The sequence below is a fragment of the Drosophila innubila genome, assembly GCF_004354385.1.
Source record: "Drosophila innubila isolate TH190305 chromosome 3L unlocalized genomic scaffold, UK_Dinn_1.0 0_D_3L, whole genome shotgun sequence".
Taxonomy (NCBI): Eukaryota; Metazoa; Arthropoda; class Insecta; order Diptera; family Drosophilidae; genus Drosophila; species Drosophila innubila.
Genome location: NW_022995376.1, coordinates 7,352,046 through 7,372,479, shown reverse-complemented (window position 1 = coordinate 7,372,479; position 20,434 = coordinate 7,352,046). Strand labels below are relative to the sequence as shown.

The following is a 20,434-nucleotide window of genomic DNA, read 5'->3' as shown; positions in this document are numbered from 1 at the left end:
ATTTCTTTAAGGTTTTTTTTTCTTTTTGGTTTTTTGTTTTGGATTTCTCTCGGTTTAGTGATATGCAGCCGCGCAGGCGCAACGCGACTTTTTGCCCCATTGGCGCTAATTGGGATTTAGCATTTAAAATAATATATACATATACATAAATATATACATATATATTTAAATAGACAGACTTCTTCGTAATTTTGTTGTTGTACTTGCAATTTTGAGAGCGTGCATTGTAAAGGTGTGTGTATGTGTTAAATAATTATAAATATTGCATCAAGAGTTGTACATTTAAATAGAAAAAAAAACAAAATAAGAAAAATAGAATATGTATATACATATCACGCTGTGTGGCCTAGACGATTTCGTTATCTTCTTTGTTATTGTTATTGTTATTCTTCATTCATACATTATTTTTATGTTTGTTTTTGTTTTTGTTTTTGAGCAACTTGCCAAGTCGCGCTGTGCGTCGCTTTGCATGTTCTTCTTCTTAAACCAACAATTTCATTTGCGTTTTTCGTTTTTTTTTTCTACAAATAGTTTTCTTCATTTCCATTTCTCTTGCTTAAATCGTTTTTTAAAAAATATTTCGCTATAAAAATATTAGTTGAAAAATAAGAAATGTTTCATTTTTGTGTTTGGTTGTTCTTGTTGTAGTTCTTGTTGTTGTTGTTGCTGTAGGGGAATATAGGCAGGCGCTCAGACAATGCTTAAAACATTTGAAGTGGTTCCTTGTTTTGTTTTCTTTTTGTTTGTTGTTGTTTTTGTTTTTACATATCTTTTTGTTGCTTAACATTTTCGCACTGCACAATTTTCGTTAGATTTATTTTACAATTTTTTTGTTTAGTTTAGTTTTTATAGATTTTTTTATAATACATATAAATACTTTCTTTCTCTTCTTTTATTTAGCTCTGTAAAAATAGATCAACTTTCTCATTTTGCTCATTTTCGTACATTTTTTAAGTTTTTGTTTTGTTTTTTTTGCTTTAACAAATTTTGCAAGTTTTTTTTTTTGGTTGTTTTTCAGTTTTTTCTTTCGTTTACATTTTTTTGTATATTTTTATTTTTTTGAATCGTTTTCATTGTTTTTGGAGAGATTTCGTTTTCAAAAAGTTGTTGCTCCTTTTCTGTTTGTTGTTGGTTTATTTGATGTTTGTTGGTTTTATTTTCTGTGTAAGTTTAAATGCCTAAAATGTAGTTAAGATCTAACATAACATTGGATATCAGTTGTTGTTGGTTTTCTTTCATTTTTATCATTATCATTATTTTTGTATCTTTATCTTTTTTCTTGGCTTAACAATATAAATCTGCGTATGTTGTTTATGTTTATTTATTTAATTTAATTATTTTGTTGTTTATTATGTTTTACTCGGCATACGCCTAAAAATGTCTTAGTTAATATAATGAATGTTTTTTCTCTTCTTTTTTTATATTAAACCATTTAATTGTAGTTGCTTGTGGTCGAGTAGTGGGAGGGGAAGAGGTAGGGTATAGGGACACTAGGCGTGGCTTAAATGAGCTGCGCGTGTTTCTTCTTATTGTTGTTGTTAATGTTGCTGTTGTTGTTGATGATGATGATGATGTTGTTGTTGTTTTTTTCTGTTGTTGAATCGTTTATTTAAGTGTTTTGAGGTGCTCATCAGTTGGCCGCACTCGACATCAGTTCGGAGAAGGCGTTCTCCAGACAATTCTTGAGTTCAGCATAGGAGACAATTAGTACCGATTGCTCATCGCGTGACATGAGTTGCACCTAGAAAATAACAAGAACAGCAGATTAATATATGTACATTTAATTTAAGTGTTACATCTACTTACACGCTCGATAGAGCCAGCATCCAGCTTATTGAGGCATTGTACAATATGTGCGTGATCCAGCCAGGGTCGGCCATCCTCAGTGACGGAATGGAATAAAAAATCACGGAATAATTTCAGCATATATCTATCACCAGTCTCTGACCAAGTGCAGTCCAAATTGAAGCTATAAAATTGAGTATAATTAAATAAGCGTATGCAAGTAATGTTTCTTTTTGTATAATTTACTCGGGCCGTTCATTGATGCTGTTCAGTTTAACCAATATGCGATATAGACGACCGTTCTCCATCTCCTTGGCCAGCTCATCATCTTGCATATCAACTTGGGCCTGCAGCGCATCCAGTTGCGTATAGAAACGTGCACCAATCATGGGCATCAGATCCGTTACAGAGCGGCGGTTATTCGTGGTGAAGAGGTAACTATAAATTGAATATGATAATAATATTTAAATAATAACGAATATCTCAATGATGTGCTGACTGCTAAGCTTACACAATAAAATTACGTAGATCGGTGGAATAGTTACGGGTCACCATATCAATGCTAGACTGTACATTATCACGCTGCACGGACTGCAGACAGCGACAGGCCAACGCTAATACTAAGCGACCCAATGCGGTTAGATCATCCTGCAAGACAACAAATCAAGCACTTAGTTTACGCACACACACACTTCAGTTGTATATTACACAGTGCAACAAAAGTGTTACCTGCTGATGCATATTGACCAAGGCCAAGGGATTTGCCGCATTTGGATCGAATTGCGTGATATCCGAGACACAGCAGGAGCTAAAACGCACACGTTTCCCAGTCACAATGATCTTAGTGGGATCTAGGATTCTAGATGGGCAAGAGAATTAAACAAATTAGAGAGAATTAGAGAATTGAAAGATTAGCACAAGTTGGACTTACTTGCAGGCCAAACCCGCCTGATGGATGGCCCGTAGACCAGCGGTTAACTGCATTATTATGGACCAAATTGTCGATTCCGGCAGCAATGGTCCGTTATTTGTGCGCTGCATGTTGCTCTTATGACTGTCAAGCAATAAAAAAGGATTAGTTTGAATTTCAATTCGTTTAGATTGGGGCGCACTCACCTGAAGGGGCGTGCCTCGCCTTGGAATGGATCTGTGTAGCCGTTGGCCTCGGGCGTTGGCGTAAAGTATTTGGCCAGCAATGTCTGTGAGCCGGGATAATAGTCGTACACTAATACTAATGCTGTGAATGAAGATGTAGGGAAAACTTAATATTACTTTATCTGATTACAGCTTGCAACAAATTTCGAATCTTTATTATTATGATCTTTAATTTTCTTTTTTTCTATATGCTTGAGTTTAGGGTATCTCGTAGTCGTACAGAATCGACTGGAGCGTTCACTTACAGTTATCACCAAATGCTTTTGTTGTAAACACCTCACGCAGTTGCACAACATTCGTGTGCTGTAGCTTCTTCCACATCTCCACGAGCGTCATACACTTTGTGGACTGCAAGCGAAAGCCTGCAATATACATCAATCACAATCAATCAATCAATCAATCATATGGGCTGGTTTGCAGACTGTTCTAACCGTGTAATCTTCTCAGGCAATACTTGAATCCTGTGCTATTGTGCGTGGCGCGGTATGTGCTCGCTGGTAACGTCAGTTTGTTGTGCATCGCTTGGGCTGGCGGCTCTAGAGGATAAAGTGCATGATAGTTGTCCACCTCGAGGGGCAGGGCATGTTGTGCCGCCTCTGCTGCATCCATAATCAGGTTGGAGATCTCGTTGCGGGCAAGAATATCGGTGCGCATCTCATCGGGCATAAAGAACGCAGACTCCAGTTGCGTCTTTGGCTGCATGGCAATCACATTGGACGCTGGACCCGGATACACATGCCCCGAATACATCAGTTGCGACGGAACAGCGCTCAGCGGTGCCACCGCATTGACAACGCCATGATGCGCCGGATGTGCTGGATGTGCGGCATCCACAACCACCGAATTCACCACCGGCTGGTTATTCTGTGCATTGGCAGTTGGATAAAAGTATATGGTGCCGCCGACATTTTCCTGCCAAGCCAATGGAGAGAGACACAGTATTAATACAAAGAACATATATGTTACACGCTAAAATTGACAATTAATTTGACTTGTTAAATTGCTAGCACAAAGATCTACCGGACTTCAAACTTGCATAACTTTGTCAAAACTTAACCGATTTTCATGCGGAATGTCATTTTGATCGTTATTTGGTCTCTAAATTGATTCTGCATTTAAAAATAAATGTTTTTTAACGAAAAATAATTTTTTGAATTTTATCGATAAACATCATGTACTCCCCCCTTTGCTTTTTCGGAAAAAATATTTTTTTCAAAATTTTAAATTTTGAGTTTACACTTTTATTGAACTCCTGATGCCCCAAATAGTATAAAACGACACTTTAAATTTGATTCTGAGAGGGTTCATTTTCCTGTCAAAATCAAGCCAAAATTAACAAAAAATTTGACTTGTAAAGTTATCAGTCCATAGATTTACCAGACTTCAAACTTGCATAACTTTGTTAAAACTGAACCGATTTTCATGCGAAATGTCACTTTGGTCACTATTTGGTCTCTAAATTTATTCTGCATTTAAAATAATTATTTTTAACAAAAATAATTTTTCGAATTTTGTCGATAAACATCATGTACTCCCCTTTGCTTTTTCGAAAATATTTTTTCAAAATTTTAAATTTTGAGTTTACACTTTTATTGAACTCCTGATGCCCCAAATAGTATAAAACGACACTTTAAATTTGATTCTGAGAGGGTTCATTTTCCTGTCAAAAATCAAGCCAAAATTAACAAAAAATTTGACTTGTAAAGTTATCAGTCCATAGATTTACCAGACTTCAAACTTGCATAACTTTGTTAAAACTGAACCGATTTTCATGCGAAATGTCACTTTGGTCACTATTTGGTCTCTAAATTTATTCTGCATTTAAAAATAATTATTTTTTAACAAAAAATAATTTTTCGAATTTTGTCGATAAACATCATGTACTCCCCCCTTTGCTTTTTCGGAAAAAATATTTTTTTCAAAATTTTAAATTTTGAGTTTACACTTTTATTGAACTCCTGATGCCCCAAATAGTATAAAACGACACTTTAAATTTGATTCTGAGAGGGTTCATTTTCCTGTCAAAAATCAAGCCAAAATTAACAAAAAATTTGACTTGTAAAGTTATCAGTCCATAGATTTACCAGACTTCAAACTTGCATAACTTTGTTAAAACTGAACCGATTTTCATGCGGAATGTCATTTAGATCGTTATTTGGCCTCTAAAGTTAATCTGCATTTAAAAATAATTATTTTTTAACAAAAAATAATTTTTCGAATTTTGTCGATAAACATCATGTACTCCCCCCTTGTTTTTTTTTTGGAAAAAATATTTATCTTAAAATGTGAAATGCCGAGTTTTCACTTTTGTTCAACATAAACTGAGCCAAAGCCGCATCTTTTACAAACATTTTGGAGAATTCTCTATCCTGAGTTATATTTAGAGGGAACTCACCTGATGCACGCTCGCTGGCAATGTGGTTGGTATGGGCGAGGCACCGTGTGGTGTCATGCCATGTGGCGGCGACTTCTCGCCACCGATAAGCGCTGACGTTGGCGAGTCCTGACGCATCATTGCATTGCGCGACTTGAGCGGCGTCTGGGCGGACATGCTGCTGACGAATGGCGCCGCAGCGGGATTCGGTGGTGCGCTGCCACTAATTGCAATGGGCGCCGAACTGGCCGTTACAGTGGCATTCACCAGGGATGTTTGTTGCTGTTGTTGCTGCTTCTGTTGTTGTTGCTGCTGCTGCTGTTGTTGTTGCTGTGTTAGGGAAACTGTTGCAACGGATGTTGTTTTCTGCATGGAGAGTATGGAAGGATTGCTGCCATTTGACGTCTTGCTGATGCTCACGGATGCTGTGGATGCGGTTGCTGTTACTGTCGCTGCTGCTGCGGCGGCGGCTGCTGTTAACCCATTGACGCCGTTCAGGCCATTATTCATGTGATATGGTGGGTAAAAGTTTGGAGACGAATTGATGCGCGTTGGAATGAATTCGGGCGATTGTGGCGTTACCTATATATTCGATAATAATCAAAAGTTAATTAAAACTTATATAAAACTGTTAATTTCTAGAGTATTCACAACAAGTCATTTAACTATCACACTCACTAGAGGGGGAAGGTGGGGGTTAATGATTCGACTAACGATTTACTAACACAACACAGGGTTGGAATCGTTTTTTTTTTACCTGAGACTTTTTATTAACTGCTAGGGGCGAGTCCAAGTTAAGTAGTGAGAACCCGTTATTACTGTTACCGTTACCATTACCATTACCGTTATTCAGCCCATAGCCCGTCGTTGTGGTAACATTCTGTCGATTCTAAGAGCAGAGAGACAGAATGAGACAGCATGCGAAGAGATACAGAGTGAACGAAAGAGAGAGAGAGAGAGAGAGAGAAACTGATTGAATAACAAAAAGATAGAGTAGAATCTAGTCATTGAATTGTATTTGTGTGTGTGTTAAATATATGTATGCATGTATGTATTTTGGTTGCTCATACATTATCTTATCTGCAATTCGAAATTTGTTCGTATGACAAATGACACTTCAGCTGGAAGTTTGTAAAGTGTATAACTTGTCAATTGATTTTAAGCTAAAGACTTAACTGTTTGTTTATGTATCTATAGTATTCTAAAGTTAATCTGCTCCAATTATTTTCAGTGTAGATTCACCTTAGCTACTCTCACTTTTAATTGGTCTACTTTACCTAAAGTAAAATGCTGCGCAATAAGTTTTTAATGATCATTATATTCAGCAACTGCTTTGCAAATACATTTAAATAGAAACTATATGCTTTATACTCTTCCAAACGGTATTTGAGTTTGTTCACGTCATATGTAAAACTTTATAAATATACATTTGTGAAATTATCGTTAGCGGATAAATGGCGAATACTCAACAATGACAAGCCTTATTCAATTTAAAATCAGCTGAATATTCCAGGAAATTCATATTTAATAAATGAACATATTTTCTATAATTTGTCAGTTTCCAATTATTTTGTGTAGAATTTTACTGTTAGCTTCCTAAAAATCCACTGCAGTGTATACCAAAATCCTCATTTCCTATAGTATAAAATTTCTGTCGACTTTAATTTATTTATTTGATTTTCAGTCAATGACAAAAACTGAAAAATCCATGCATAAACACAAATTATTGTTATTGTTTTGTGTTTTATACAAGCATATACAATTATAAAAATGCGTGTATATGGCAATTTAAGTGTATTCGTAAAAGTCGGTCAAGTGTACAAATACACTTGCAAGCGATCATGTATGTATATAACATGTATCTGTATCTGAACAGACATTGCAAATGGACTCATGGATTGAAATTAAATTGTTCAAGCAAATTGAGTGAAAACAAATTCAAATACAAATAAAATACATAAAGCATAATTAAAAATACAACAATCGCAGCTCTGACAAGCAAAACAAACTTCAGACAAGGCAATCAAATACATACATTTGTATACATATCAAATATGTATGTATGTATGTACATATCTCGTCTCCTCAATTAAAACAGCTGTTTGTTGTTGCACTACTTACACACACACGAACGCACACGCACACGCACTTTGTACTTAGGTGTGTGCGTAATAGTTAATAAGCTCATTTTGTTGGTGACTGGGAGAGGGGGCGTGTCAAGAGGGTGTTGGACAGGGTCATTCGTCGAAAAAATAAATATAAACATTTGTAAAGTCAATAGCATGACTCTCAAACTGTTGTTAAGTCACGTCATGTGCATGTCAAACTGTAATGTAATAATAACAACAACAACAACAACAACACTTACCATATAAGTGGCGAGTTTACTCTCAGAGGGTATACCGTTAGTGGGTGAGAAGAAAATTGGATCCATAGCAGCCGTATCTGTAAAACGAGAGAAAGAGAGAGGCAAACAGTGATGATTAGAAATCAATTAAATAAACATAAATAGATATTTTTACTATATATATGTGTGTGTGTACTCTAGGCACACTCAAGCGAGAGAGAGAGAAAGAGACACACAAAGGGGGAGGTTGGGAGGTAGAACAATTGCAATGCACAGTTGTGTTTGTTGATACATATTTTTTGTTTTGTTTTGTTTTGTTTTTGTCGCCCGTTATCGATAAAACGATAACACACGCGCTTATTTTTGGAGTACATACACAATAGCCTTTATTGTTGCTGTTGTTGTGCACGCTTTTTAGAGTATGTAAATAAAAAAAGCAAAGACGCAATTTGTTAAAATTCTGTGGCTGCGTGTAAACAACAAAATACGCAAACATGTTTTAATGACAAATCCAACAAAAAGCTGCGAAATTTGCGTCTCCAAATAAAAGGTGTGATGAAAGGTAAAATATAGCCTTCCCTCTCTCTCGCTCTCTTTCGCTCTCCTTTCACCACTATACTTTAATGGGTATTCTCCTTAATTCCATCTATTTCCGTCCCCTTTCTATACAGTTATTTACATATAAATTATTGTTGCACTTGTGCACTCACAAAATCGAAACGAAGTGAAAAGTAAAGCACACAGAAAGTAAAATACATTTTGAAAAGCAGACAGAATTCTTGCACGGCAGAGAGCAGTAGGTGGGTAAGGGGGAGGGGGTAGGGGAAGTGGGGTGGCTCATATGGGCCAATGCCTTTTTCTCAGCGCAGCAAGCAATGCGAAAAAAAAACAAGTAATAATGCATAAGTAAAAAATGCTAGACTAGGAAATATCCTGTGATAAAATTGAGTTGATTGAAAAATATTTAAAATGCATAAAAACAATAAAATTCTCAGATAAGGATACTTGGGGAATTTCAAACTGCATAAGCAATTGTTGAAAAAAATCTTTAAAAAGCTGATTGTGCCTAGGGCAACTCTTGAATTAATACTTAGACTTATCAGCTGAAACAAACAATCTCAATTCAATTAAAAATTCCATTGAACTGGTTCCTTTGGGTATGTTAAATGTATTATCAGTATTTATAAAATATATATATATACCCAGAGTGTGTTTAGGGGGAATACAAGGTATAAAAAAGTGATATTGGCCTTGAAAAAATTCGTGCATGTATTTATCGACAAAAAAAAAAAAAAAAATTAAATAACAGGAATACATAAATAAATAAATACAAAATTTCATTTTATATATGTATGTGTGTATGTATGTATTTAGCTGTGTTGGCATTCACTTGTGCTTTCGGCTTGCGGTTTACTCATTTAATTTATTTGAAAATCAGCAAATGAAAATATAAAAAATAATTAATTGAGTGCATGTGATGATGCTTAAGTTAATAATATTGATGGCGCTGTGTAAATAACCAAATTAAGTCTTTCAACAGTTAAGAAGTCACAATCAGGTGTTGTTTACAATTTGAGAGCGATTGGTTCGTTGCAGAACTTACTTGAGCATGCTCAGTGCATGTAAAACCCCTGAGAACGAGTTACGTTTTACATACATACATATAAATGTATGTAGGTATATAATGTATGTACATATGTAGTATACGACGTGTATCTCTCTGAACGTTTTCACTTTACATAAATTGACTGCTACTGGCAGTTTGTTGGCATGACGTCGGCAGAAACAACAACTAAATAAATGTTGTAGTTGTTGCTGCTTTTGCGGTAAAACAGACAGCTGTGTTTTGCTTCAAAGATCACGAACGCGTTCATGAAAACATCACACACACATTAACACAAACACATGTAACTCACACACTGGCGCTCTCTGGCGTGTAAAAAAGAAACTTTAACACACACTTCAATCAAGTGTAGTGAGGGGAGGGGTGGAAGGGCCAAGCAATCACAATATTATTATGTCGTTATGTCACGTTGCATGGATGCCGCAGCGTTTACCGTTATGTATTACGTTGCTGTTCAAATATTGTAAGTATGTAAATGTAAACGCTATACAAAGCTTTCGTCGATATAAAATATAAAGAGCGCAGCGATCGCGATAAACGAACTGCGCGGCAGCACAGCCTACAGTCAACTGACTAACAGAGCATTAAAGAACTCAGAGAGAGAGAGAGAGAAAGAGCAAACAAGAGCGCAACAGTGGCCAGCAATTGAGAGCGCGCTTGCAGTGAATGAGAGCAATAAGCAGCTGACTCTCAAACTGTAAACGTCAACAGGCAAGAGTGGGAGTGCATTTGTGTATGCCTGTGTGTGTGGGAGAGCATTTGTGTATGCCTTCGTGTGTGTGTGTATGAATAACTTCTGTCTGTTAACAAGAAATAAGCAACAACAAACAATTTGTTTACATTTGCTGCAATTGGGCACAGTTTGAACAGCACTTGAGTGGAAATGCATTGACCCCTTGCATGCTAAACAGTTGCAATGATCATGATCGTGTGTTAGCCATTAGCACCCCATCTGTGTGTCCCCCAAAATGTAACTCACAGGGGGGTGCTTCTGGGTGTGTTATTACTGTATTATTCAATATTTGCGTGGGGAGTGTGCATATGTATATATACGAGATATATATATTCCACTGCAGTTGACATCGGTTGTTTATCAGGCGTTAAACGCTCAACTTTTGCATATACTAGACTTTGTTTATATGTATCTATATATATTGCAATGAGGGGCGAGCACACGTGTCTCTCACTGTAACCTATCAGAGCGACACAATTTACAATCTGCCATCATATAATCACAATATACAAACTAATAGACGGCTCATTGCCTTATATTGTAGAACAGCCCTCACTCAAGCTTTATTATCAGTATTATCAATCCAGCACTTTACTCACTGTCGCTGTTGTAAACCTTGAATCTACACTTGGTTTATCAATCTATTGCTTTCCATTCTTGTAAGTTACAAAGTCACTTTGCAATTAATAAGAGAGAACAGGCAAAATAATGAGAGAGTGCACGATCAGCTAATTTAAAGCTTTTGAGTTTAACTTTAAGCTCAGTAAAAGTTTGAGTACTTGAAACCTGATTAATAATAATATTTTTAAGTGCTTTTAAGCGATAATAAAATGGCAATGGAAATTTAATTAGAGCGTTTGGCCATGACGTTTTTCTTAATTAGAATATATCAAAATTTAAATTTTTAATTTGCATATACCCTGTAGCTATTGAAATTGGGTTAAATGCAGAATTGTAATTATGAAAGGAAAAATGAACTGGATGAAGGAGATTGTAGATATGTAAACCTTTAGTTGTCCATTTTAGTCATAAAATTAACTTAAATTCAAGCTATTGATCTAAAGAAAAGTAGAAAAAAGAATGAAATAGTATTTAAATTGCAATTATTATATATATCATAATATAGCTCATATTCTTAATTACTATAAAACATTTAAAATAAAAGTTATTTTCAATATCTATAGGGTATTTCCTAGTTTATATTCAGAAATAGCGCATTCTTAGTTATTTTTTATAAACATGTTAATCAATTACTGAAATCAATCAATAACCATACGCGTTTGTATATGTTTAAGTATGCCTTAAGTGTATTAATATTAATACAGTCAAGCTGCCCTATAAAAAACTTTCTGCTTTCATTTTGATGTGAACATAGTTTAAGCTTTGATTACTACTATATCTTAAAAATGGTTTGATCTTTTTCAAGTTTGTCATAGGGTTATTTGACTGTAGGTATATTTCGCAACTGTCATGTCTTTTGTTCTTGGTTTCAAAACTTGGTCAAAGAACGGTTTTCATATTATGTTTATTGTAGTGTGTGATCTCTGTATGCGATATTGACAACGTTGCAAGCTGTCTCGCTCTCAGTCGCAGTCTGTCTCTGTCTCGGGTTCAGGTTGCGCTGTGAGCTGTCGTAAGGCGCCAACGTGACCAAAGACAAGTTTGGTTGGTTGCTGTTGTTGTAGTTGTATTTGTTGTTGTTGTTGCTGTCAACGCTGCGCAGGCAGCAACAGTTTGACCCAATTCGCTGTCGACATTCAGTTCAGTCAGTCGGTCGGTCGGACTGAAACACACTGTTTAGTTTAACAGCTGTGCAAATGCCGCTCATACTCGTATTGAGGGCGCCAATGGGTTAATGAGCGAATGGGCGCTTTAAAAGCTCTAGCTAAAAAGCTTAAGCACGCGGCACGCTTGCGCCCCATCACTAAAAAATAACAATTGCGAAAATATTGTATTTAAAATGTAATGGTATGTGTGTGTGTTTGTAATATATGCAACAGCAACAACAACAACAAATCTAGGCCTACTCAATTCGATTTCAACAGTTTGGTTGAACAACAAAAAATACAATAAATTTAAAATTTGATTTGGAAATGCGACCAAGCGGGTGACAAAAGAAAGCGAAGCGCGTAGGCGGCAAACTGAAGTAGCAACAGTTGAGGGAAGGGGGAGGAGGTGGAACGTGAGTTTGGGAGGGGAGAGGAGAGAGAAAGAGAGCGGAAGCGAAAATGGGCAGCGAGGCGCAAAATGATATGCCTACAGACAGATAGACAGACAGACCAAACGGATAGCGGAAAAATAAGAGCAACAACAAAGAGCAAACGCAAACGCAAAAGCAAAGCGTATGTTCGTTCTATCTCTATCTGTCAGTGTCGTCTGCCCTTCTTTCACTTGCTGAGTCGCTTTATTCTGTGCGCTTCTTCTTCTTCCGCTGCGTTGGCAGAAAACCGAAACAGAAACAGCAACAGAAAAGAAGCAGCAGCAGAAGCAGAAGCAACAGAAATGGCAGCAGCAACGGTCGACGTCCGCTCAATTTCATTTTGATTGATGTGTTTTGCTCACTCGCTGCCGACGTCGCTGCTGCTGCTGCGATTGACAGCGATGCGTCAACTTACGCATTTACCTTGAGGGGGGCCACTTTACACATTACACTCTCTACTCTCACACTCACACTCACTCTCTTTCGTTCTTTCGCTCTCTTGTTCACTTGGCTCTCTTGTTATGTTAATCGTTTGAAAGAATCATATGCGAATAATTCGTAAACAGAAACAAAAACAGAAAAACAAAAGCAAATCACGCACACGCATTTGATAATTTGTTACTTTTGCAATAACAAAATCACTTACACACACAGGTACACACACACACACACACACTCACGTTGGGTATGTTGAGCTCTCGTTTGCCGCGCCGTGTGGTAACGTTCGTTGCCAAAGAGTGACTAACTCAAAAGGTAAGCAACGCCGTTGAAGACGAAACACAAAATGTAAAAAAAAGATATACGATACAACACAAATAAAAGAAAGAAAGACACACACCAAAACACCGAAGCCAAATGCAAAAGCAAACACACAAAATAAAAATCAAATAAAAGCTATAGAAAGCGAAACAAAAAAAAGTTACAAAAGCAAAAACCGCGCTAAGCGCCTGATAGTCTGATAATACAGTTTGAGCATCACCAATGCATGTCAAACCTTAAACAGAGCATTAGCTTTTAAAGATACTAGATATGAGCATGACGTTGCAGTTTGAACCAGTTCAAAGAGCATGTTTTCTGAACCGAGCAAGGCCAACTACTGCAACAGAGAGGGACAGAGATGTTGTTAAATAAATCTTAATCTAACATATGTTGTCAAAAGAATTATTGTTACGACTACAACAGATACGCATCGAAACTGCTTTCCATGAATTACCATTTTCTGTCTACTTTTGATTAATACATGATGTAATCACTTAATAGAAACAAGAACACAGTTATTTTTAATTGGAAATATAAATAAGTTAATGGTTATACTTATTTTTATTATCTTAAAATAATTTCAATATTTAGATTTTTATAGTCATTATAAATAAATATTTAATGACTTAGTAACAATGTCTTAAATGCCACACTGAGAATTGTTGTTGCCTGAATTATGGTCTTGTTTGTCCGCCTACTGCGAATACGGAAGAAAACAAAAGGACGCCGTCAAATCACGGACACAAATCAAACAAGGGTCCATATGCTTTGGGCCAGGACAGACGCAGGGGGCAATAGATAATGACACCGCTAATGGCAATAAAACAGCCAAATGCTCATTTCGGCTGCGCATTCGCACGCACGCAGTCAAATTGCTTTATGGCAACATACACATACACACACAAACACACACACAAGCACACACTTCAAAGAGTGGCCCAATAATAAATGACACACAGAGAGCTGAGGCAAATTTGGCAAATGTGCTCGGACGACGCGGCGTATGAGTAATGCGAGGCTCAAGGGCAGCCACTTTGGCAAGCAAATGCGAAATTAAATAGCCACCAAGAGAAAATAGGCAATACACAGGGACAGAGAATACGAGATGAGAGATGGCGGGGCAGGGAGAAGGGAGAAGGCAAGGCAAATAGCCTCAAGTCAAGTCGCAATGTTAATGTTAATGTCATTACGATGATAACAGATGCCAAACAAAACAAAATATGCAAAACGCGTGCGTACAAAAAATGCGAGCAGGAATGTGTTGCATACTTTGCAGCAACATCTATAAGAATGTAAACAACAACAACAGCAACTCGAACAATAAAAAACAACAAAACAGCAAAGCGTGACAATTTAATAGCAGAATTTAATAGCAAAGGGAAAAAATTTGAATACTATAGATAGCACTTAATAGTTTCCACAAGAGTTCTCTTCTCTACTTCTAAATTATTTGAACGAAACTAAGTCAGAAAATTTTTAGAAATTGCAATCAAATAAGACTCGAAGCTGTTACGCAAAATTTACAAATACTTAAAAATTCCATAAAATTATCTTCGGTTCGACAGACAATCAATCATTTATTGTTATTAAAGAACACTCTCGGAAATGTTAGCCTTTCGATAATAATCGTAACTTAATTAGAATTGTTATTTATTATTAAAAATTAATTATAATCCCACCATTATACATATACATTTCATGGGAATATCTAATCTTTAAATAAATTTCTTACTTATATTAGAATTGAATTGAATTGCTCAAAGTTGTTAATTTGATAAAAATAATGTAAAGTAAAATAAATCAGGAGACAGAAATGCTAGAAGATAAACGTTTCGCAGAAAAAAATATCAAAATAAGAAGGTATTTGCAATATTCAAACTGGTAACAGGGCAGCAGGCAGGCAGTAAGGTAGGTGTAGATGCATGGAGGTGTGTGTGTTGACGTTGTATGTCTGTTGCAGTTTTTGGCTAAAAAACCAAAGCTGCAAGTCTTAAGAAAAGCCAACTGCTGGCAACTAAGTTAAGGCCAAGAAACCAGTTTCAAATTGCACCCGATGCGAGACAGCAAAGCAACAACAAAAAATAAAAACAACAACAACAAGAATAACAAAGACCCATCAACAGGTAACCCAATGCACCTACAGAGAGAACCAGAAGTCGCAACTCTCCAAGTCATTGTATTTCCGTCAGCTGCCGTTTCTGCTTTGCTGCTTTGGCTGCTGACCAGGCCAGTAACTGGTTTTCTTAGTTTTTGTCTTCGTTTTTTTGTTGTTGTTTTTGTAAAATTGTATATTCTTTTTAGCAAAGGGCAGAAGGAAGTTGTTTTTCTAGCGCAGGTAAATTGCAGGATAAATTAAATCACAATAGAAAAACAAGTGGAACTCGTTCGTCGTCGACAAATCTCCTGGAAATTTAAGTGAGCTGCTCTTAGGGGTTGAGATCTCAATGATCGATGAGAGGCTATACATCTCCCTCACTCTCTCTCTGCCTCTTTCCCATGACCTGTGAGTATGTGTTTTTACATAATTACAGCGCAGGGGTAGATTGATTACAGTTGAGAGCAGTGTTGCCAACTCAGCTGCTTTTCCGCCAAAAATAAATTTAAATACAAATGAACTGACAGACGAACGGGTCTAAATCTGTAGATTTTTTATACTGATCTAGAATATGTAGGCTTTATAATGTCGGAGTTGCCACAATAATTGTACCCTTGCCTAATTATACCCCTTTTGTTTTTTTCAATAGATGTAGGGTATCAAATCATCCTATAATAGCGATTTATCTGACTATCTTGCATATTTTCTAGCTTTTTCTAGCTATTATTAATTTTTGATATAGCTTTTAAATGCCCTGAAGAGTTGGCAACACTGCGCAGGGGTAGATTGATTACAGTGGAGAGTTGAGTTCCCTCTCTGCATTTACAAGACGTTTATCCTTCTATCTCTTTGTGCCCTGTGATCCGTTCCATGGTCACGGTTGCAAGTAATTGCCGATAATCACAATGCAAGAGATGATTGAATTTCCAGGGAGCGCTTAACTATATTAAAGGCGGAAACAACAAGAACAGCGACAAAAACGACAAGCAGCAGCAAAAAGTAAGCAACAACAGCATAGAAAACGAGTATGAAATATGCCAAAGGTGACTTTCAATTATAAAAGCCACAAGGTGTCGCACTGCTTTTGCTTCTGTTTTTATTTTGTTTTTGTGTGCGTTTCTTATTTTTTTCGTGTATTTTATTTGTTTTTGTTTTGCTTTGTAGCACTTACCTGCCGGGAAGAAATTGTTCAAGAACGTTGACATTTTTCTTGTTCTTTTTCACCTTTCTCTTCGCTCCGCCAGCCACAGTAGCACCAACAACACAGCGCTCTTTCTCAATATCGTGTTCTCTCGTTCTCGCTTTTGGTCCTGCTGCTTGTTATTTTTTCTTTTTTGTTGTTGCAGATTCGACTGCTTGCTGATGTTTGTTTTTGTTTCGAATTGCGTTTATTTGTTATTACGGTTTTTTTTGTTTTTGCTTTTTATAGTTTTTTACGTTTGTTTTTCTTTTTTTTTAAAATTTTTTTTAGTTAAACTTATTAAACAAAAATTTAAATAATACATACAATTCGCGCTTAACTGCTAAATTTTCACATTACACATGCTCACATTGTGTGCTTTTTTTGAAATACATTTTTCTTATTTTTTTTCTTAGTTTGTAATATTAATGGTTTTATTAAAATGCATATTTTTTTGGGCAAAACGCTTAGAAGATGAGATGCACTGGCTGCAAAAAGTGGAAAAGAAGAGGGGAAACGGATTTTAGCATTATAATTGAAGTTTTGATTAAGTTTGTTATTTGTACTGCGCAACATCACAACGGTAAAGGTAAAACGAAACAGAATCCTCTAGACTGCCATTGTTGTAGTTTGTATTTCTTTGTTTTTGTATTTGCGTTTGCATTTGCCTTTGTATTTGCGTTGTGTTATTGCAAAAAGGGCGACAAATGAAGTCCAAAAAGCAACAGCGCCACCGACCAAGTGTTGGTGAGGGGAGGGTTAGAGGTGAATGGGGGACAATTTTGGCTTTGCTCTGCTTGGATTTCATTTAATTTGTTTTGCGCCCGTTCGCTTTGTGTGCGTGACTCTCAGCCATATACAGACACAAAATGCGCGCATATTTGCTTTACTTCTTTTCTTTTCACTTTGGTTTTTCACTTTTTCACATTTTAACACACATGCACACATAAGCACTCGCTCGCACACACATACTCATATGAATACTATTTTTCATATTCATTTATTTTGGAGTTGATGTTCATATTTATAGCATTTTATATTTAAACATTTGCATCTCATACTTTTCGTTGAACCTGCGCCAACATATTGCAAAACTGTAAAGAAAAGAGTGAGGGAAGGAAAATAGGAGAAGAGAGACGTTAGCAACGCAGTTCTTCCTTATAGAGATTACAATTAATTAAAGTTGATATTTTAAATTGTCTGTATGTACATATTTTTCTTTTTGCGGATTACTAACAATTAATGAGCGGGCGGCAAATAAGAAACTCAGCGAGAGTCAAAACACACACCGCGCGTTATGCGCTGCACGAAGGTACTGAAAAGGCAGACGACGAAGAAGAAGGTGACAGCGACGTCGACAGCGACGGCGACGGCAATTCAAGTACCCAAGCGAAGCCAAATGGAGTCCACACGAACCCTCGCTCTGCATTGGTGTTAGACTGTATATTTTGTGTGTGTGTATATATATGTGCATGGCGGAGGATTGCTAGGCGCTAATAAAAACAACAACAATTACAGCTGTGTGTCGACTGTATATGACAGGGGATGCGGAGAAGGAAGCGCACAGTGGTATACAATTAATAATTGTTTGCTCTGACAAATGCCGAAGTCCAGAATTTAAGTAGATGTAACCTCCATTGAAAATAAATACAAAATCCATTGGAATATAAAAAATACAAATCACAAGAAGATAAACTTATAAATATTTGCATATTACCACTGTGCGACAGGGTAGACATTTTGCAGGATATATGTATGTATGTAAGCATGTACATACGTACGAAGCCAAAGCAAATGACGTTGTTGGACTCACACGTACACACAGGCAGGCACACATGTGTGTTAAGTGTGGAGTTAAACAGGATCCATATAGACTCAACAGCTGGCAGCAACAGCAAATACATACATAAACAACAAAAGCTAAAGCAATCACAACAGGTCAGCATCCACACACACACAATGGAAGCGAAAAGCCCCCGTGTGCAAATTGGCATCCACATCCACACACATTTGTGGATGGTAAAACAGCTGGCAACAAAACTTAATCCGTAGCGGGGGGCGAACGGATGAAGCACTGGCTGAAAGGAAGCACTTTTTTGTGTTTGTGTTTGTCTGAAGCTAAAGTCGAAACAGCTGCAATTAATTTCTCTTGTCGCTGTCTCTGTCGTTTCGCAAAATGTTATTGAGACGCAAAAAGAAGTTTGCGTGACATGGAGACTCCCAAAAGGGCACACAACAAGTGACAGAAAGAAGGCCAATGATTATGGTAACACAATTTACATGTGTTGCAACAAATACTGTCAGGATTTTAGCAAAGAACCATACATGTGAACAAATATTCGTATGCCTGTATTTAGTTTGACTAATTAATTGAAGTAACGAAGCGAAAAAGAACACAAACAAGCAGAACAAGTTTCATTTGTCTGTCGCTGTCGCCGTCGCCGCCTCTGCCACCATGTCTTTTCACACATTGTGCTTGTTGTTGCCATTTGCGTTGTTTTCGCCACAAAATTATTAAGACGCAATTAGTTATAGTTGATGTTTTTCTACTATGCCCGGCTATTGTTTTTTTGTTATTATTATTATGTTATAAACTCACTTTTTGCAATTCTTGGACAACCGCTCGCACATTTGTTGTTGTCTCACTACAGACTGTGGCGGACGGTCGATAGACTATTGTTGGTGAATTTCTTATTGCACCTATCGAAAAATGCGATAGATATCGAAATTCTTAACATAATTTTAAACATGTGCTATGTTCGTCTTTCGCAGACTGGAATGCTACACAATCTAAGTTTGTACAGAATTGCAGAAAAATGTGGTAGCTTGCTTAGTTCACAATGAATATCATTATGCTTCAATTGCCCGGGTCTTTGCTATTAACATTTGTTAAATGCAACAGCAACTGTTATGCTTATATTAACTTGGGAACTAGTTCACAACTCGGAGAAAAGTTTCGATGACGCAGTATCGATATAACATAAATTTAAAAATTATGAAAGTCAAATTTATTTTAAGTAATATTAAAGAATAACACAAAGTAAAGATTGCATAGACAATGCAATGTTTTTATGAATATATTTACAAAACAATTACATGATTCTTAGCCTCTCTAAAAAGAATAAGCAAAGTATCGGTATAATGCCCAATTACAGAGCCATCGAAAACTATCGATGTTAGCAATAATATTTATGCAGCCCTAAGAGATTTCCATTGCCCCTTAATGAAGCCCGGCAACTCATCTATAGAAACATATTCGTCTCTGCCACTTGGTCGGCGTTGATTCATAAACACTCTGCAGGCGCAACTCTTGCTCCAGATATTTTTGAATTTGTTGCTCCACATCTGAGCGCCATTTTAGTTCCAGGAACAGTGGGAATACCTCGCCAGTTCGCTTTAGACGACGCTCTGCGGTCTGGTAACATTTCCAGGGCTGCGGTTCCACCACAAAGAGTTCTGCCATTTCCGAGAGTTTCCGCAGAAAGAATTGTAAGCCGCTGTCGTGATGATTTAAATGAATCCACATGGTAATGGAATAGCAGCAAATGGCATCAAACTTATGGCGATGATGTTGCTCCAAATATGATTTAACCGGAGTGTCGAAATCAGCCGCATTTAAGACGTCTGCAGTAAAGTAAGTGATCTTTTCAGGACATGTGTTTTCCGTCTTTGCCCTTTCGATTAATCGGTCGTCAATGTCCACACCAAGCACGTGCACCGGACGCTGCATTTGTTGCTCCAGAAAGTGTTGCAACAACTGTGTGAAGACGCCACAATTGCAGCCCACATCCAAAACCAAATAAGGTTCAGTTTCCTGCCTCGTGTCATTTTTACTAGGCAGCCAAATGTCCTTCTCTGGCAGCAGTTTGACTCGCTCGATGGCCGAATTAAATTGGTAATAATTCATGAAATTCCCATATTGCACGGCTCCTGGATCGTTGTTGCGTCGTTCCATTTAAAAAGTAAATAAATCACGTTCAATTTGCACTCAAGCAAACAATAACAAAACTAAACAGCCAGTGTTGCCAACTTTTTAGAGAAAAAAGTAGCCAACAGTGCTTAACAGTCAGCTGCTCGTTAATAACAGCGAGCTCGCAAATTGCTATTTGGTATATTCTAGTATTATAGATACTGTCAAAATCCCGAAAAGCAAACGGTTACACATTTAAATTTAATTTAAGT

The 20,434-nt window shown here is 36.8% G+C and overlaps 2 protein-coding genes across 8 annotated transcripts; both read right to left on the bottom strand.

The window, feature by feature from the left end:
• Window positions 1-30: 30 nt before the first annotated feature.
• LOC117789127 (PAN2-PAN3 deadenylation complex subunit PAN3) lies at window positions 31-18,952 on the bottom strand. Of its 7 annotated transcripts, none has more exons than XM_034628175.1 (15): window positions 18,852-18,942; window positions 17,314-17,346; window positions 16,244-16,740; window positions 7,683-7,759; window positions 6,072-6,203; window positions 5,336-5,896; window positions 3,372-3,852; window positions 3,186-3,302; window positions 2,902-3,022; window positions 2,717-2,839; window positions 2,515-2,644; window positions 2,297-2,433; window positions 2,032-2,223; window positions 1,807-1,969; window positions 31-1,741 (listed from the first exon to the last, which is right to left on the bottom strand). In XM_034628175.1, exons 3-15 carry the CDS (start codon window positions 16,275-16,277, stop codon window positions 1,631-1,633), a joined length of 2,379 nt encoding a protein of 792 aa, XP_034484066.1. In that variant the 5' UTR covers window positions 16,278-16,740; window positions 17,314-17,346; window positions 18,852-18,942; the 3' UTR covers window positions 31-1,630. The 7 variants fall into 7 exon arrangements, with proteins under 7 accessions (XP_034484066.1, XP_034484067.1, XP_034484068.1 ...); XM_034628176.1 differs by lacking the exon at window positions 18,852-18,942 and adding an exon at window positions 17,490-17,632; XM_034628177.1 differs by lacking the exon at window positions 17,314-17,346 and having other exon boundaries at window positions 18,852-18,952.
• Window positions 18,953-19,295: 343 nt separating this feature from the next.
• On the bottom strand, window positions 19,296-20,263 carry LOC117787312 (probable RNA methyltransferase CG11342). The gene has a single exon (XM_034625805.1). The coding sequence runs from the start codon at window positions 20,205-20,207 to the stop codon at window positions 19,491-19,493; it is 717 nt and encodes a 238-aa protein (XP_034481696.1). The 5' UTR covers window positions 20,208-20,263; the 3' UTR covers window positions 19,296-19,490.
• Window positions 20,264-20,434: the final 171 nt, after the last annotated feature.

Coding starts and splice junctions, on each gene's coding strand:
- LOC117789127 (XM_034628177.1), bottom strand. CDS start 16,277: ATGTCAACGTTCTTGAACAATTTCTTCCCGGCAG. Junction 6,204..7,682: donor GTAAACTCGCCACTTATATG/GTAAGTGTTGTT, acceptor CTCTGCTCTTAG/AATCGACAGAATGTTACCAC. Junction 3,023..3,185: donor AAAAGCATTTGGTGATAACT/GTAAGTGAACGC, acceptor CTTCATTCACAG/CATTAGTATTAGTGTACGAC.
- LOC117787312 (XM_034625805.1), bottom strand. CDS start 20,207: ATGGAACGACGCAACAACGATCCAGGAGCCGTGCAATATGGGAATTTC.